The sequence below is a fragment of the Cherax quadricarinatus genome, chromosome 17 (assembly GCF_038502225.1).
Source record: "Cherax quadricarinatus isolate ZL_2023a chromosome 17, ASM3850222v1, whole genome shotgun sequence".
Lineage (NCBI taxonomy): Eukaryota > Metazoa > Arthropoda > Malacostraca > Decapoda > Parastacidae > Cherax > Cherax quadricarinatus.
In genome coordinates this window covers 30,452,138-30,470,990 of record NC_091308.1, presented here as the reverse complement: position 1 = coordinate 30,470,990, position 18,853 = coordinate 30,452,138, and the positions used below count along the sequence as shown (strand labels likewise).

Below are 18,853 nucleotides of genomic sequence, written 5' to 3'. Positions count from 1 at the left end.
CTCTAAGAGAGTTTTGGAAAGATCATTTTACCATCCTCAGTTGTGTAAACATTATAGGTAAGACTTGGGAGGAAGTGACTAAGAGGACATTGAACTCTGCTTGGAAAAAACTGTGGCCAGAATGTGTAGACAAAAGGGATTTTGAAGGGTTTGAGGCTAACCCTGAGAATCCTATGCCAGTTGAGGAATCCATTGTGGCACTGGGGAAGTCCTTGGGGTTGGAGGTTAGTAGGGAGGATGTGGTAGAGTTGGTGGTGGAGGACAGTGAAGAACTAACCACTGATGAGCTGCTAGATCATCTTGAACAGCAAGAGGGCAGACCTGAGGAAACTGCTTTGGAGGAGGGGAGAGAGAAATTGAAGAAGTTGCCTACTTCTAAGATAAAGGAAATGTGTGCAAAGTGGCTTGAAGTGCAAACCTTTTTTGATGAAAATCACCCTGACACAGCTACTGCAAGCCGTGCTGGTGACTATTACACTGACAATGTTGTGAACCACTTTAGGAAAGTCATAAAGGAACGAGAGGTACAGGTATCTATTGACAGATATGTCGTGCGACAGAAGTCCAGTGACTCTGAAGCTGGTCCTAGTGGCATTAAAAGAACAAGTGAAGTAACCCCAGAAAAAGACTTGCTGCCTCAAGTGCTAATGGAAGGGGATTCCCCTTCTAAACACTAAGAAGATCAACGCTCTCCCCTCCTCCCATCCCATCAATCATCACCAGATCTTCAATAAAGGTAAGTGTCATGTAACTGTGCATGTCTTCTTCAGTTTGTGTGTATTAAAATTAATATTTCATGTGGTAAAATTTTTTTTTCAATACTTTGGGGTGTCTTGCACGGATTAATTTGATTTCCGTTATTTCTTATGGGGAAAATTAACTTGACTAACGATAATTTTGACTAACGATGAGCTCTCAGGAACGGATTAATATCGCTGGTTGAGGGTCCACTGTAAATCTATAGGGGAAGGAAGGCGGGGTAGGGGTCGTCCTCGAAAGGGTTGGAGAGAGGGGGTAAAGGAGGTTTTGTGGGCAAGGGGCTTGGACTTCCAGCAAGCGTGCATGAGCGTGTTAGATAGGAGTGAATGGAGACGAATGGTACTTGGGACCCGACGATCTGTTGGAGTGTGAGCAGGGTAATATTTAGTGAAGGGATTCAGGGAAACCGGTTATTTTCATATAGTCGGACTTGAGTTCTGGAAATGGGAAGTACAATGCCTGCACTTTAAAGGAGGGGTTTGGGATATTGGCAGTTTGGAGGGATATGTTGTGTATCTTTATATGTGTATGCTTCTAAACTGTTGTATTCTGAGCACCTCTGCAAAAACAGTGATAATGTGTGAGTGTGGTGAAAGTGTTGAATGATGATGAAAGTATTTTCTTTTTGGGGATTTTCTTTCTTTTTTGGGTCACTCTGCCTCGGTGGGAGACGGCTGACTTGTTGAAAAAAAAAAAAAATTGTATTTACGTGTGTTTATGTGAGATAGACAGATGTAGAGACAGAGATAGATACAGACAGACAGACTGAGATACAGCCAATCAGCCAGCCAGCCAGCCTGCAGAAATTACAGTTCCAGAATTTTATTTTTTACTTAGGGGATAGGTTACAGGACATTCTGGCAGGATGACACTTTCCTCTTAAAAGGGAAGTGTTAATACGATATGACATCAGTGAATCCTTGGTGTTTGCTGCGCAGTATGCTCTGGCTGGCGCTCAATGGAACTGGTGCTCCCACAGGGTACTAAGTGGTCTCAGGTTTTTTTTAATACAGCATGCACGAGGGTTAAGACCCATTCTATGCTGACCAGGCATCTTAGGCCAATCGTGCCAAATTTGGAGGCAGGAAAAATAAAGCATAGATCTACGTTTGGAGTGCTAGCGGTAAGAGCACAGATCTACATTTGGACAGTTAAGGGGTTAAAAAGCTATTTTATTGTTAGACACTGTAGCTTATGTACTTCACAGTTTCATCTATATGAACTCTTGGGGACAGTTTTTCCATTTAGAAACAAAAAATCTTAAATGATAGAGAATCTTATGCTGAAGGTAATGACACCAAAAATATGAAATTTGGTTAAAAACTTAGGGAATTATGCAAACACAAGCTAGTATGCCTTCTGTTCTGTTGATTGAAAACAAGAAACCGCCTATTTGACTATAAGAACTAACTTACAAATTGTGCAGTATTTGGTAATTTGGCCAATTTTACACAAAATTTAAAAAAAAATAAAAACAGAGTTCAAAATATACACTTTAGACATTCCAGGCATTAAAGCAACATTTCCTCTGTTCATTAATCCCTTCCTCAGGTGTCTCCTATATTACACTTGCCTTCCGTTTTGAATTCATTATCATAAATAATCAAAGATTTATCCTATTTCTCATATAAAATATATGACTAGAAATGATTGGTAGAAATGATTGGTCATTGTTTACAGCATCCCAATAATTAAACAAGACCTAGTAGAAACCCATAACAGGCCAGGAGGTAGGAAAAAGCCTTACCAGTACTCGGGAAAATTGTAAAAATTTGAATATTTATGCTACTTTGATTCTGAATTCAAGCTACTTCATCCTGAAGCCAACCAATAACATCTCTATTTCAGTAGTATATTTTCCATTCTACAAGGGCCTAGTAACCCCTTCTCCTGTATAAATTACTAAATTTAAAAAGAGAAACTTTCGTTTTTCTTTTTTGGGCTACCCTACCTTGGTCGGATATGGCCAGTTTGTTGAAAAAAAAAAAAAAATTCCATTCTGTCAAATGATGCCAAGAAATAGCTGATAAAACCACCCTAGAAAACACCTCAAATTTGCGGTTTTAAACCAAACACAAGGTCAGACTTTTGCTTTTCCCATCATGCATTGCATGTGGAAAGATTTATTTTTTATATTGTGCACAGTCATCGCACAGACCGATTCCCTCATGTCTAGGCCAAAATTTACTTCTTACAGCTTATCTTAGGGAGCTGAGCTTAAAAGGTAAGCAACCCTGACATCAGTAACATAGATCTATGGATGAGACCGTGAAAGGGTTAATAATAACTCCTGGATCCCATTCTGTAATGCTCTCAGATTGTTTTAACACAATCAATATAGTATATTTTTATGCAGTCTGATTTTACTTTTTCCCATTTCCATTACATGGCATTTTTCATTATTAAAATCCATCATTCATATGTCAATCCACTTGTTCAATATATCCATATCTTCTTGTAAAGATTGACAGTTCTTTGGCATTTATAATAATTTGCTCTTGTATTTAAAATCTACTCACAAGTTTTGCTGATTTGTCAGAGAGTTGGCACGACAGAAAGAAGTAAATGCAGACCAAGAAAGGATCATCAAAGAGTTACGAAAATTAAGTGCTCGACTCATTGCCCAACAAGAGCAGGTAATAAATGTTCAGGCAGTATTTCCCAAACTACTGAGCATGGTATTGTGGCTGTATTAATGGCTGACTGCCTGAGTGGGGAGGAAAAGACCCTTTTGCAAGGGAGCAAAATATGACCAGTACAAGTTTAGCACTCCCCCATAAATGTTAATAATACTGTTGTAATGTTTCATCTCGGGGTGGACTAAAGTCCATCACAGTAATAGATTTCACTGCAACATTGTGTCTTTGTCTCCACTTGTTGTCTTATGCCAGCATTCTGCACATTTTCTATTGTTAACACACTTGAGTTAGGCTTTGTATTATTTATATTTTCTGTATCACTTTTTTACACTATACATAAATTAGTGCTTTTAAACTTGACTAGACTGGTAATTTTGCTGCAGACTTTACTGGAGTTTGATTATCTCTACAGTTTAGTAGACTGATCATCTAGAACCATTACTAGACTGGTCTACACTATTTGTAAACTGTATTAGATAGATCCTAGGTAGTAGGTTGGTAGACAGCAACCGCCCAGGGAGGTACTACCATCCTGCCAAGTGAGTGTAAAACGAAAGCCTGTAATTGTTTTACATGATGGTAGGATTGCTGGCGTCCTTTTTTGTCTCGTGAACATGCAAGATTTCAGGTACGTCTTGCTACTTCTACTTACACTTAGTCACACTACACATACAAACATATATACACACACCCCTCTGGGTTTTCTTCTATTTTCTTTCTAGTTCTTATTCTTGTTTATTTCCTCTTATCTCCATGGGGAAGTGGAGCAGAATTCTTCCTCCGTAAGCCATGCGTGTTTAAGTGGCGACTAAAATGCCGGGAGCAAGGGGCTAGTAACCTCTTCTCCTGTATAAATTACTAAATTTAAAAAGAGAAACTTTTGTTTTTCTTTTTGGGCCACCCTGCCTTGGTGGGATACGGCCAGTTTGTTGAAAAAAAAAATTAGATAAACAGTATATAAAAGTGGCAGGGTTCAAACCCATGGCAAGCCAGACCTGAACCTATAGTCCAGTGATTTGTTTAGGGAGGCAAAAAAATTTTCTCTGAAAATGGTAAATAGCCATGGATCAAATGCTTCCTCACAAACTTGAATAAGTCTTTCATATACAGTGGAACCTCAAATATCGAACTTAATCCGTTCCAGGAGTTAGTTCTAAATTCGAAAAGTCTGAAAATCGAAGCATTATTTCCCATAAGAAATAACGGAAATACAATTAATCCGTTCCAGAAACCCAAAAATATTCGCAAAAAAATAAATTTTATAGAGATTAATTATAGTTTTGCATATACACAACAAATAGTGTTCAATTATGTACACCTACCATCCGACTTACGACCGAGTTCAGTTCCGAGAAACCGATCGTAAGTCGAAATGGTCATAAGTCAAACTTTACTACTGAATATCAACAAAACATTTTTGTAATGACTTTATTTTATTGTTTTATTTTGGTATTTCATGTTTTACTTTACTTTTTATGTTAGTACTGTATTTTATACTGTATGGTTTAGGATAAACACTGTGTACAAAACAAATAGTTGTTTATTTCCCAGAAATTTGGCATAAAAAACACGGTCGTAAGTCGAGTGGTCGTAAGTCGAGCAGGTCGTAATTTGGATGGTAGGTGTATTAATAAATTTAAATAAACATATATAAAATAACATTTTACTTACCTTTATTGAAGATTGGTGATGGTATCTGGAAGATAGGGATTAGGAGAAAGGTAGTTGGGGTTAGTGTTTGGAAGGAGAATCCCCCGCCATGAGGACTTCAAGTATCAAAGCCCTCTTTGGGATTATTTCCCTTCGCTGTCTTTTAATGCCACTAGGACCAGCTTGAGTCACTGGACCCCTGTATCACAAAATAACTGTCCACAGTCCTCTGTTTCTGGTGCCTCTTTAAGATTTCCCTAAAATGGGACATGGTTCTGTCACTGAACTTGTTGCAAAGATGGCTTGTTTAAGCTTGCTCAGGGTGGTACTTCTCCGCAAACATTTGGACATCATTCTACTTGGACATCATTCCACTTCTGTATTATTCCTTCTTCACATCTATGGTGTTTCTCACTTTCTTTACCACAGGGGTACCACTAGCAAGTTTCATTGCTCCCATTGTAGCTTATTTCAGTCCCACAAGAACTAAACACAATGTTGGAATGAGATTGCAGGTTAGTGTTCACTCAAGCATCAACAAAGTCAGACTGGCTCATGGTGCCTGCGTGGGGGCACAGACAGAGCAGGCTGCCGGACAGATCCAGTACCCGGTGGTTCGAAAATAGGGGCGAGTTCGATAATAGGGACAAAGTTGGTTCGAAAAAAGGGCTCTATTTTCGAAGAGTTTGATAAGTGATGCATTCGAAATTTGAGGTTCCACTGTACCTTTAATTGAAGGTTAGAAGAGTTTTGATGAGAAAGTTGGCATGCTCTGACAGTATATCTCGCATGAGATCAGAGGGAAAAATGGGTCCTTATATTATGCTAAAATTATTTTTTTTTTTACATTTTTAGTTGCATATTCTTAATAGGCATAAAAAGTAGTACTAGTGATTTTAAGCAGTTTTGAAAATCCAGCTGTAAATAGCTAAAAATGAATTTTTGAGAAAAAAATTTCTAAAAATGGGAAATAGGCACAATGGAATTTTGTTTTATCAGTTACATATAAAAAACTATGCAGTAGAGTCCTGCTTTATGGCGCTTTGCTTTATGGCATTTTGCTAATACAGACATTTCAAATTATGACCAAAACTCATTATATGGTTCTCCCCTTCCTACCTGACTCGCTGATGCGGTCTCCATACACCACTTTGTTTACATCCTCCATGAGCTCCATGTCTCTCTATTGTGTCTGGAAATTTTCCAAAGTTTCAAGTGTTTTAAAGTCATTGTGTATTTTATATACAGTGGAACCTCAAATTTCGAATGTATCGCTTATCAAATTCTTCGAGAATCGATCACTTTTTTTCGAACCAACTTTGTCCCTTTTATTGAACTCGCCCCTATTTTCGAACCGCCGTGTACCGGACCTGTCCAGCAGCCCACTTTGTCCGCGTCCCTGTGCAGGCACCTTGAGTCTGGCTTTGTTGATGCTTGAGTGAACACTAGCCTGCGCTCTCATTCAAACATTTTACGATTATTTCATTGTGTTTAGTGCTTGTGGAACTGTGAAATAAGCTACCATGGGCCCAAAGAAACTTGCTAGTGGTACTCCTGTGGTAAAGAAAGTGAGAAACACCATAGATGTGAAGAAAAAAATAATACAGAAATATGAGTGGTGTGAAACTTGTTGAGCTTGCCAGGATGTATGGGAAAAAATAAGTCGACCATCGCTTCTATCCTGGCAAAGAAACAACAAATCAAGAAAGCTGATGTTGTGAAAGGTGTTAATCTTTCTTTCAACACACCGGGTGTATCCCACCGAGGCAGGGTGGCCCAAAAGGAAAAACAAAAGTTTCTCTTTTTTTAAATTTAGTAATTTATACAGGAGAAGGGGTTACTAGCCCCTTGCTCCCGGCATTTTAGTCGCCTCTTACAACACGCATGGCTTACAGAGGAAGAATTCTGTTCCACTTCCCCATGGAGATAAGAGGAAATAAATAAGAACAAGAACTAGAAAAAAAATAGCAGCAAACCCAGAGGGGTGTGTGTATATATATATACTTGTACATGTATGTGTAGTGTGGCCTAAGTGTAAGTAGAAGTAGCAAGACGTACCTGAAATCTTGCATGTTTATGAGACAGAAAAAAGGTCACCAGCAATCCTACTATCATGTAAAACAATTACAGGCTTTTGTTTTACACTCGCTTGGCAGGACGGTAGTACCTTCCTGGGCGGTTGCTGTCTACCAACCTACTACCTAGGAAAGGTGTTAATATGCTAACCAAAAAAGACTTCAGACAGTCGATCAGGTTGAGAAGTTGTTGCTGGTGTGGATCAAGGATAAAGAGATGGCAGTTGATAGTGTTTCAGAGACGATTATTTGTGGAAAGGCAAGGAAGTTGCATGCCGATCTGGTACAGAAAACTGGAACCAGTGCTGATAGTGAATTTAAGGCCAGCAGAGGCTGTTTTGACAGAGTTAAGAAGTGTAGTGGCATACACAATGTTGTAAGGCATGGTGAGGCAGCCAGTTCAAACAAACAGGCGGCTGAGAAGTTTGTACAGAGTTTAAGGTTTATGTAGACACTGAAAAATTCAAACCCCAACAAGTGTTGAGTTGTGATGAAACAGGCCTGTTTTGGAAGAAAATGCCAAAGAGGACCTACATTACTAGGAGGAAAAGGCACTCCCAGGACACAAGCCTATGAAAGACAGGCTAACTCTTTTATTCTGTGCTAACGCTAGTGGTGATTTTAAAGTGAAGCCTTTACTTGTGTATCATTCAGAAAATCCCAGAGTGTTGAAGAAAAATAATATCTTAAAGAACAAATTGTGTCTTGTGGAAAGCAAATAATAAGGCATGGGTCACAAGGTAAATTTTCAAAGAGTGGGTCCATGAAGTGTTTGGCCCCAGTGTGAGAAAATACCTCCTAGACAATAATTTGCCACTCAAGTGCCTCCTGTTAATGGACAATGCTCCTGCTCCTCCTCCAAACTTGTTAGACCTCTTGTCTAGGGACTTCAGTTTTATAACTGAAGTTCTTGCCTCCAAACACCACTCCTCTCCTCCAACCCATGGATCAGCAGGTCATTTCTAACTTCAAAAAACTCTATGCAAAAGCAGTGTTTGAAAAGTGCTTTGAAGTGATCACAGACACTAAGTTGACCCTAAGAGTTCTGGAGGAATCACTTCAATATCTACAGCTCCATAAGTCTTATAGGTAAGGCTTGGGAGGGAGTGACTTCCAGGACTTTGAACTCTGCTTGGAGACAATTGTTGCTAGATTGTGTCCAAAACAGGGATTTGGAAGGGTTTGAGGCTGACCCTGACCCAGCTGACCCTCTGCCTGTTGTGGACTCTATTGTGGCATTGGGGAACACCCTGGGGCTGGAGGTGAGTGGCAAGGATGTGGAAGAGTTGGTGGAGGACCACAGGGAAGAGCTAACCACTGAAGAGTTGGAAGAGCTTCATCTGGAACAGTATCAGATCACAGCTGAGGACCTTGCTTCAGAGGAGGAGGAAGAGGGAGTGGATGAGGTGCTTTCTTCAAAGATTAAGGAGATTTGTGCCAAGTGGAATGATGTCCAAATGTTTGTGCAGAAGTACCACCCTGAGTAAGTTAAAACAATAAAGTTGGTAGAATTACCAACAATATGTAAAGTAAAAGGACACAAGTGCAACTAATGTGACATTTATTGTGGCAACGTTTCGCTCTCCAGGAGCTTTATCAAGCCATTACAAACAATACATGGACACAGAGGGTATATAAAGGCTCAGAGTGAGGTGCAATACTTGTGAGGTAACATTTCGATGTTCAATAGTAGTAGTAGTAGTAGTAGTAGTAGTAGTAGTAGTGACAAAAGTAATACAATATGATAGAGCAAATAATTCGTACAAGAGTAAAAGGATATAAAAGCTATTACTTGGGTAACATAAAAATAGGTTGGACAAATATAGACTGGAAAGAGGCAGCTTGTTTCAGTGTACACTCTCTGTAATGTGCTTTGTGTAGTATAACAGGAGAGACTATGTGATGGCAGGGTTTACTGTTTTCAGGAGGATTCTTGCTAAGACTTCGGAGATGGTGAAGCTGCCGTTGTTTTGTTTAAAAGGAGAAACTTTAGTTTTTTCTTTTGGGCCACCCCACCTCGGTGGGATACGGCTGGTACGTTGAAAGAATAAGAAGAAAGTCTATATTAATGTAATATATGACATTTATAGTGCCCCATAGTGTACAGTGGACCCCCGGTTAACGATATTTTTTCACTCCAGAAGTATGTTCAGGTGCCAGTACTGACCGAATTTGTTCCCATAAGAAATATTGTGAAGTAGATTAGTCCATTTCAGACCCCCAAACATACACGTACAAACGCACTTAAATAAATACACTTACATAATTGGTCGCATTCAGAGGTAATCGTTATGCGGGGGTCCACTGTATTATCATTATTATTATTATTCATTTGACGTCTTCAACACGAGTGAGACACTCTTAGTGATTTTAATGTGTATTTGCACGCCAGCACAGTGTGTAAGTTTATTTAGGTACCAGCCATATCTCATCGAAGCAGGGTGGCCCAAAAAGAAAAACAGAAGTTTCTCTTTTTAACTGTAATGTATACTACATGTTAGTTGCCTCTTACGACATGCATGGCTTACGGAGTAAGAATTCTATTCCACTTTCCCATGGAGATAAGAGGGAATAAACAAGAACAAGAACCAGAAGGAAAGTAGAAGAAAACCCAGAAGGGTATGTAATATACTTTTTTTTTTTTTTTTTTTTTTTTTTTTAACAAGTCGGCCATCTCCCACCGAGGCAGGGTGACCCAAAAAGAAAGAAAATCCCCAAAAAGAAAATACGTACTTTCATCATTCAACACTTTCACCTCACTCGCACAGTATCACTGTTTTTGCAGAGGTGCTCAGAATACGTATAAAGATACACAACATATCCCTCCAAACTGCCAATATCTCAAACCCCTCCTTTAAAATGCAGGCATTGTACTTCCCATTTCTAGGACTCAAGTCCGGCTATATAAAAATAACCAGTTTCCATGAATCCCTTCAATAAATATTACCCTGCTCACACTCCAACAGCTCGTCAGGTCCCGAATACCATTCGTCTCCATTCACTCCTATCTAACACGCTCACACACACTTGCTGGAAGTCCAAGCCCCTTGCCCACAAAACCTCCTGTACCCCCTCCCTCCGACCTTTTCGAGGATGACTCCTACCCCGCCTTCCTTCCTTCCCGTACAGATTTATATGCTCTCCATGTCATTCTACTTTGATCCATTCTCTCTAAATGACCAAACCACCTCAACAACCCCTCTTCAGCCCTCTGACTAATACTTTTATTAACTCCACACCTTCTCCTAATTTCCACACTCCGAATTTTCTGCATAATATTTACACCACACATTGCCCTTAGACAGGACATCTCCACTGCCTCCAAATGTCTCCTCATTGTAGCATTGACAACCCAAGCTTCACACCCATATAAGAGTGTTGGTACCACTATACTTTCATACATTCCCTTCTTTGCCTCCATAGATAAGGTCTTTTGTCTCCACATATACCTCAACGCAAGACTCGCCTTTTTTCCTTCATCAATTCTATGATTAACCTCATCCTTCATAAATCCATCCACTGACACGTCAACTCCCAAATATCTGAAAACATTCACTTCTTCCATACTACTCCTCCCCAATTTGATATCCAATTTTTCTTTATCTAAATCATTTGATACCCTCATCACCTTACTCTTTTCTATGTTCACTTTCAACTTTCTACCTTTACACACTCTCCCAAACTCATCCACTAACCTTTGCAATTTTTCTTTAGAATCTCCCATGAGCACAGTATCATCAGCAAAAAGTAAATGTGTCAATTCCCATTCGTATTTGATTCCCCATAATTTAATCCCACTCCTCTCCCGAGCACCCTAGCATTTACTTCTTTTACAACCCCATCTATAAATATATTACACAACCACGGTGACATTACACATCACTGTCTAAGACCTACTTTTACCGGGAAGTAGTCTCCCTCTCTTCTACACACCCTAACCTGAGCCTCACTATACTCATAACTCTTTACACATTTAGTAACTTACTACCTATTCCATATACTTGCAACATCTGCCACATTGCTCCCCTATCCACTATCATATGCCTTTTTTAAATCCATAAATGTAATGAAAACTTCCCTACCTTTATCTAAATACTGTTCACATATATGCTTCAATGTAAATACCATCTACACATCCCCTACCCACTCTAAAACCTCCTTGCTCATCCACAATCATACATTCTGTCTTACCTCTTAATTCTTTCAATAATAACCCTACCGTACACTTTTCCCGATATACTCAGTAAACTAATTCCTCCATAATTTTTACAAACTCTTGTCTCCCTTCCCTTTACATAAAGGAACTATACATGCTCTCTGCCAATCCCTAGGTACCTTCCCCTCTTTCATACATTTATTAACCCTTTGAGGGTCGAGAGGCCCTGTCCCAAACTCATTCTCAGGGTCAAAAATTTTTCTAAAAAAAAAAAAAAAAAAAAAAATCTTATGAAATGATAGAGAATCTTTTTCCTAACATAATGACACCAAAAGTTTGAAATTTGATGGAAAACTTACGGAATTACGCTCTCATGCAGTTAGCGGTCTCAAAGTGGGCGATTTCGCCCACTTTGAGCTCTATTTTCGGCCAATTCCAATGTTGCAGTTGACTAAAATCATAGCTATTTCCCTAGAACTCCATTTGTTCTATCGATTGAGTACAAGAATCCACCCATTTACAGATTTCAACTACCCAATTAAGTGGTCAGAATTTGGCAATTTGGGCAATTTCACACAAATTTCAAAAGATGCCAATTTCGAAATAGGGTCCAGAATAAACAAGAAAAACATTAATGGCACTAAAATAACATTTTATCTGCTCATTAGTCACGTCTCTAGGCCCCTCTTACATTACTTTTGCTTTCCATTTTGAATTTTTATTCCCACAGAAAATAGGTTTTCTATTATGTATACTACTGCATCATTTTAAAAACGGTATAAATGATATCAGCGCACTTGTGAAAGAATATTAGACTCATCAGTTGACGTGTACTAGATGCGTGGTTTGATTTGTTTACTCATGAACATGAGCAAAAATCAATCATTTCTGCTACTTTGAGCTCAATTTCAAGGTACTTGTCATCGTGAAACCAATCGAAATCATCCCTAATTCTGTAATATATCTTCCATTCTCTCAAATGAGACCAATGAAACGAGAATACAACCATAAATACCATACGAAAATACACTAGAAAGTCGCTGTTTTAAACCAAAAACACAGTCGAAGATTTTTTTTTTCTCATTATGCACTGCTTGCTTCAGGATTTTTTTTTATACTGTGCACAATGACCACACAGACCCATTCTTTCATATGTAGGCTTGCCAGATTTCTTCCACTAGATTTGAAGGCGCTAGAATTTAGACGTACAAGTACGTGACCGACCCTGGCTGCAATGACATACTTGTATGTGACCGACCCTCAAAGGGTTAAACAAAAATACCAACCACTCCAACACTATATAATCCCCCCTGCTTTTAACATTTCTGTCATGATCCCATCAGTTCCAACTGCTTTACCCTCTTTCATTCTACGTAATGCTTCACACACCTCCCCCACACTCACATCCTGCACTTCTTAACTCCTAAAAGATGGTATACCTCCCTGGCCAATACATGAAATTACCGCCTCCCTTTCTTTGTCGACATTGAAAAGTCCCTCAAAATATTCCAGCCATCTACTCAATACCTCCATCTCCCCATCTACTAACTCCCACTCTATCATCTCTCCTTTTGCACTCTCTCACCACTCTCTTCACCTTTCTTTTACTCTCCATATAGTCTGCTCTTCTTATAACACTTCTGCTTTGTAAAAACCTCTCATAAGCTACATTTTTCTTTGATCACACCCTTTACTTCATCATTCCACCAATCACTCCTCTTTCCTCCTGCACCCACCCTAATATAACGACAAACTTCAGACCCACATTCTAATACTGCATTTTTAAAACTATTCCAATTCTCTTCAACCCCCCCACTACTCATACTTGCATTAGCCCACCTTTCTGCCAATAGTTCCCTATATCTCACCCAAACTTCCTCCTCCCTTAGTTCATACACTTTCACCTCTATTACAAAAACACCAATTGGTACTTCCATTTGGTGTCGTAATATAAAAGTTCGGGATACAAAATAAACATTAAAATAAATTATCTTTAATATCATAAAAACAATCTTTGGTCTAGAGGTATTTTGTACACATATTCATGTTACAATAATAAATTATTATTAGCATCTTACTAAAATAATAAATAATAATTAATGACCCTATACACAGGGTACAACTTTGACACTACTGTGTCACCATATATATCTATGCTAAAATAATAAATAAGTAACATATTTGTACAATAATAAATTTGTAATCAACTGCATTCTTCCCGTGTCTCACGACACCCTTATGACGCTCCCTGTGTCACACGACACTTATCGGTGTAATGACGCTCCTTCTCAACCGTGTCCCTTGACACCCTTTTCTCTGTGTCATACGACACTCCAGCTCTCCGTGTCACACGACACCCTTTTCTCTGCATAATGACGCTCCTTCTCAACCGTGTCCCTTGACACCCTTTTCTGTGTCATACGACACTCCTGCTCTCCGTGTCACACGACACCCTTTTCTCTACGTCATACACTTTCTCGACTGTGTCACCCTTGTCTCTGCAACACACACTCACTATTACCCGCATAGCGTCTTTCCTCTCTGAGGCCAGTCACATGACGCTATTCAGCGTACACTACAATCGTATCTTCTTCAGTGTCACACGACACCCTTTTCTACTCAGTGTTCCACTACAGTCCTATATCTTTCTTCAGTGTTCCACTCCGTCATACTTCCTTCAGTGTCACACTACGGTCCCAGCCCAGTTCAGTGTCACACTCCAACCTTTTCTTCATAGTGTCACACTACAACAGCAACAGTTGACTTGGCCCACAGATGACCAGCGTAGGCGGTGAGTCAGCAGACATAACCTGTCCTGTAAATACTCTTCAAGGCCAGTAGAAGTACACCGTAAGGTGGTCTGGTGAGCACTGTCTACCGCCTTCAAGACCAGTTGACACACACCACAAGGTGGTCCGATGAATACTGCTTACAGAACACATCATGCTGCGAGTTCACTGAATGCGGCCATCAAGTAACTGAGGCCATCAGACTCAGTGAGCTGCAGTAAGCGCTTCTAACACCAGTAGAAGCCAGTAGATATACCATAAGATGGTCAGACGAATACTCTCTACTGCCATAGATGTGTACCGTGAGGTGTTCTGGTAATTACTGCTTCTAAGGCCGGCTCAGCAGTCCCCACATTGGGTTTGATGATGTACCCTTGGTACTGCCGGCCGGTAGGTTAACCATTTAACCGCTAGTTTGGCAGGGGGCTGTCACAACCTCTTTCTTACTTCTTGTTGCCATTTTCCTCTTGTCCCATCTACCTCTTACTCTAACTGTAGCTACAACTAAATAATGATCCAATATATCAGATGCACCTCTGTAAACATGCACATCCTGGAGCCTACCCATCAACCTTTTATCCACCAATACATAATCTAACAAACTACGTACTTTCATTACATGCTATATTATACCTTGTATATTTATTTAAGAACATAAGAAAGGAGGAACACTGCAGCAGGCCTGTTGGCCCATACTAGGCAGGTCCTTTACAATTCATCCCACTAACAAGCATTTGACCAACCCAATTTTCAATGCTACCCAAGAAATAAGCTCTGATGTGCAAGTCCCACTCAAATCCAACCCCTCCCACTCATGTACTTATTATTTATTATTATTATCACACCGGCCGATTCCCACCAAGGCAGGGTGGCCCGAAAAAGAAAAACTTTCACCATCATTCACTCCATCACTGTCTTGCCAGAAGGGTGCTTTACACTACAGTTTTTAAACTGCAACATTAACACCCCTCCTTCAGAGTGCAGGCACTGTACTTCCCATCTCCAGGACTCAAGTCCGGCCTGCCGGTTTCCCTGAATTCCTTCATAAATGTTACTTTGCTCACACTCCAACAGCACGTCAAGTATTAAAAACCATTTGTCTCCATTCACTCCTATCAAACACGCTCACGCATGCCTGCTGGAAGTCCAAGCCCCTCGCACACAAAACCTCCTTTACCCCCTCCCTCCAACCCTTCCTAGGCCGACCCCTACCCCGCCTTCCTTCCACTACAGACTGATACACTCTTGAAGTCATTCTGTTTCGCTCCATTCTCTCTACATGTCCGAACCACCTCAACAACCCTTCCTCAGCCCTCTGGACAACAGTTTTGGTAATCCCGCACCTCCTCCTAACTTCCAAACTACGAATTCTCTGCATTATATTCAAACCACACATTGCCCTCAGACATGACATCTCCACTGCCTCCAGCCTTCTCCTCGCTGCAACATTCATCACCCACGCTTCACACCCATATAAGAGCGTTGGTAAAACTATACTCTCATACATTCCCCTCTTTGCCTCCAAGGACAAAGTTCTTTGTCTCCACAGACTCCTAAGTGCACCACTCACTCTTTTTCCCTCATCAATTCTATGATTCGCCTCATCTTTCATAGACCCATCCGCTGACACGTCCACTCCCAAATATCTGAATACGTTCACCTCCTCCATACTCTCTCCCTCCTTCTCATGTACTTATCCAACCTAAATTTGAAACTACCCAAAGTCCTAGCCTCAATAACCCAACTAGGTAGACTGTTCCACTCATCAACTACCCTATTTCCAAACCAATACTTTCCTATGTCCTTTCTAAATCTAAACTTATCCAATTTAAATCCATTACTGCGGGTTCTCTCTTGGAGAGATCCTCAAGACCTTGTTAATATCCCCTTTATTAATACCTATCTTCCACTTATACACTTCGAACAGGTCTCCCCTCATTCTTCGTCTAACAAGTGAATGCAACTTAAGAGTCTTCAATCTTTCTTCATAAGGAAGATTTCTAATGCTATGTATTAATTTAGTCATCCTACGCTGAATGTTTTCTAACGAATTTATGTCCATTCTGTAATATGGAGACCAGAATTGAGCTGCATAATCTAGGTGAGGCCTTATTAATGATGTATAAAGCTGCAGTATGACCTCTGGACTTCTGTTGCTTACACTTCTCGATATAAATCCCAGTAATCTATTTGCCTTATTACGTACGCTTAGGCATTGCTGTCTTGGTTTAAGGTTGCTGCTTACCATAACCCCCAAGTCCTTTTTGCAATCTGTGTGGCTAAGTTCTACATTATTTATGTATTACTTATTACCAAACCTCTTTCTACACATAGCTCAATTAAAGGCTCCCCATTTTCATTTACCCCTGGCACCCCAAATTTACCTACTACTCCCTCCACAACATTTTTACCCACTTTAGCATTGAAATCCCCAATTACAAGTACTCTCACACTTGGTTCAAAACTCCCCACGCATTCACTCAACATTTCCCAAAATCTCTCTCTCTCTCCTCTACACTTCTCTCTTCTCCAGGTGCATATATGCTTACTATAATCCACTTTTCACATCCAACCTTTATTTTACTCCACATAATCCTTGAATTAATACATTTATACTCCCTCTTTTCCTGCCATAGCTTATCCTTCAACATTATTGCTACTCCTTCTGTAGCTCTATTTGAAACCCCCTGACCTAATCCCATTTATTACTCTCCACTGAAACTCTCCCACCCCCCTTCAGCTTTGTTTCACTTAAAGCCAGGACATCCAGCTTCTCATTCATAACATCCACATTCACCTTTTTCTTATCATTCGCACAACATCTACGCACATTCAGACATCCCACTTTGACATTCTTCTTCTTATTCTTTTTAGTAACCATTACAGGAAAAGGGGTTACTAGCCCACTGTTCCCGGCATTTTAGTTGACTTTTACAATATGCATGGCTTACGAAGGAAAGATTCTTATTCCACTTCCCCATGGATATAAAAGGGAAAGTAATAAGAACAAAAACTAAGATAAAATCAAAGAAAACTCATATGAGTGTGTATAAATATACGTGTACACGTATGTGTACATGCACTGGTCGCCATTGCCCAGCGGTGAGAGTAGCCACTCTCATTGTTGAGGTCCAGGTAATAAACCCTGGAGATTAACATAAAAAAATTTTGTGTATCTTTATACATATATGCTTCTAAACTGTTGTTTTCTAAGCACCTCTGCAAAATCAGTGATTATGTGTAAGTGAGGTGAAAGTGTTGATGAAAGTATTTTCTTTTTGGGGGATTTTCTTTCTTTTTGGGTCACCCTGCCTCGGTGGGAGACTGTCGACTTGTTGGAAAAAAAAAATGTATGTGCAGTGTGACCTAAGAGTAAATAGAAGTAGCAAGATATACCTGAAAGCTTGTATGTTTATGAGACAGAAAAAAAAGACACCAGCATTCCTACCATCATGTAAAACAATTACAGGCTTTCGTTTTACACTCACTTGGCAGAACGGTAGTACGTACCTTCCTGGGCAGTTGGTGTCTACCAACCTACTACCTAGGACAAGTATCATTATCAGAGTACGTATACAGTGGAACCCCAAATTTTGAACTTAATCCGTTCCAGGAGCTAGTTCTAATTTGAAAAGTTTGAAAAGCGAAGCAATATTTCCCATAAGAAATTATGGAAATAATTAATCCGTTCCAGAAACCCAAAAATATTCACAAAAAAATACATTTTATAGAGATTAATTATAGTTTTACATACACACAACAAATATAGTGTACAATTATGTATTAATAAATTTAAATAAACATAAAATAACATTTTTACTTATCTTTATTGAAGATTGATGATGGCATCTGGAAGATAGGGAGGAGGAGAGAGGGAGTTGGGGTTAGTGTTGGGAAGGGGAATCCCCCTCCATAAGGACTTTAGGTATCAAAGCCCTCTCTGGGGTTACTTCCCTTCTGTCTTTTAATGCCACTAGGACCAGCCTGAGAGTCACTTGACCCCTGTCTCACAAAATAACTGTCCACAGTCCTCTGTTTCTGGTGCCTCTTAAGATTTCCCTAAATGCGACATGGTTTTGTCACTGAACTTGTTGCAAAGATGGCTTGTTTTAACTTGTAAAGTAAAAGGACACAAGTGCAACTAATGTGACATTTATTGTGGCAACGTTTCGCTCTCCAGGAGCTTTATCAAGCCATTACAAACAATACATGGACACAGAGGGTATATAAAGGCTCAGAGTGAGATGCAATACTTGTGAGGTAACATTTCGATGTTCAATAGTAGTAGTAGTAGCAGTAGTGACAAAAGTAATACAATATGATAGAGCAAATAATTCGTACAAGAGTAAAAGGATATAAAAGCTATTACTTGGGTAACATAAAAATAGGTTGGACAAATATAGACTGGAAAGAGGCAGCTTGTTTCAGTGTACACTCTCTGTAATGTGCTTTGTGTAGTATAACAGGAGAGACTATGTGATGGCAGGGTTTACTGTTTTCAGGAGGATTCTTGCTAAGACTTCGGAGATGGTGAAGCTGCCGTTGTTTTGTTTAATTGTATTCGAAACAGCGATCAGTGCTGATTCAAGGCACTAGCGTCTGCGGAAATTAGTTTTTGATCACTAATTGTGCGTCTCTGAATTTCATGAGATGATTGGTGGAATTTCGGTGTTGTACACAGGCGTTGTTCAAGTTATCGTTCCTACATGCGTAAATGTGTTCATTGAGGCGGGTGTCGAGGTTTCTTGCTGTTTCACCTACGTAAATCTTGTCACAGCCTCCACA

General features: G+C 39.8%; 1 protein-coding gene across 4 annotated transcripts in view; it reads left to right on the top strand.

The window, feature by feature from the left end:
- The window catches only part of LOC128686283 (uncharacterized), a 142,258-nt gene that overhangs the window by 82,713 nt on the left and 40,692 nt on the right, over positions 1 to 18,853 (top strand). For all 4 annotated transcript variants that reach the window (XM_070085940.1, XM_070085939.1, XM_070085942.1 and 1 more), the window contains one exon: positions 3,299 to 3,395. In XM_070085940.1, the coding sequence (XP_069942041.1) occupies positions 3,299 to 3,395 (97 nt within the window). The remainder of the gene's footprint in view (positions 1 to 3,298; positions 3,396 to 18,853) is intronic.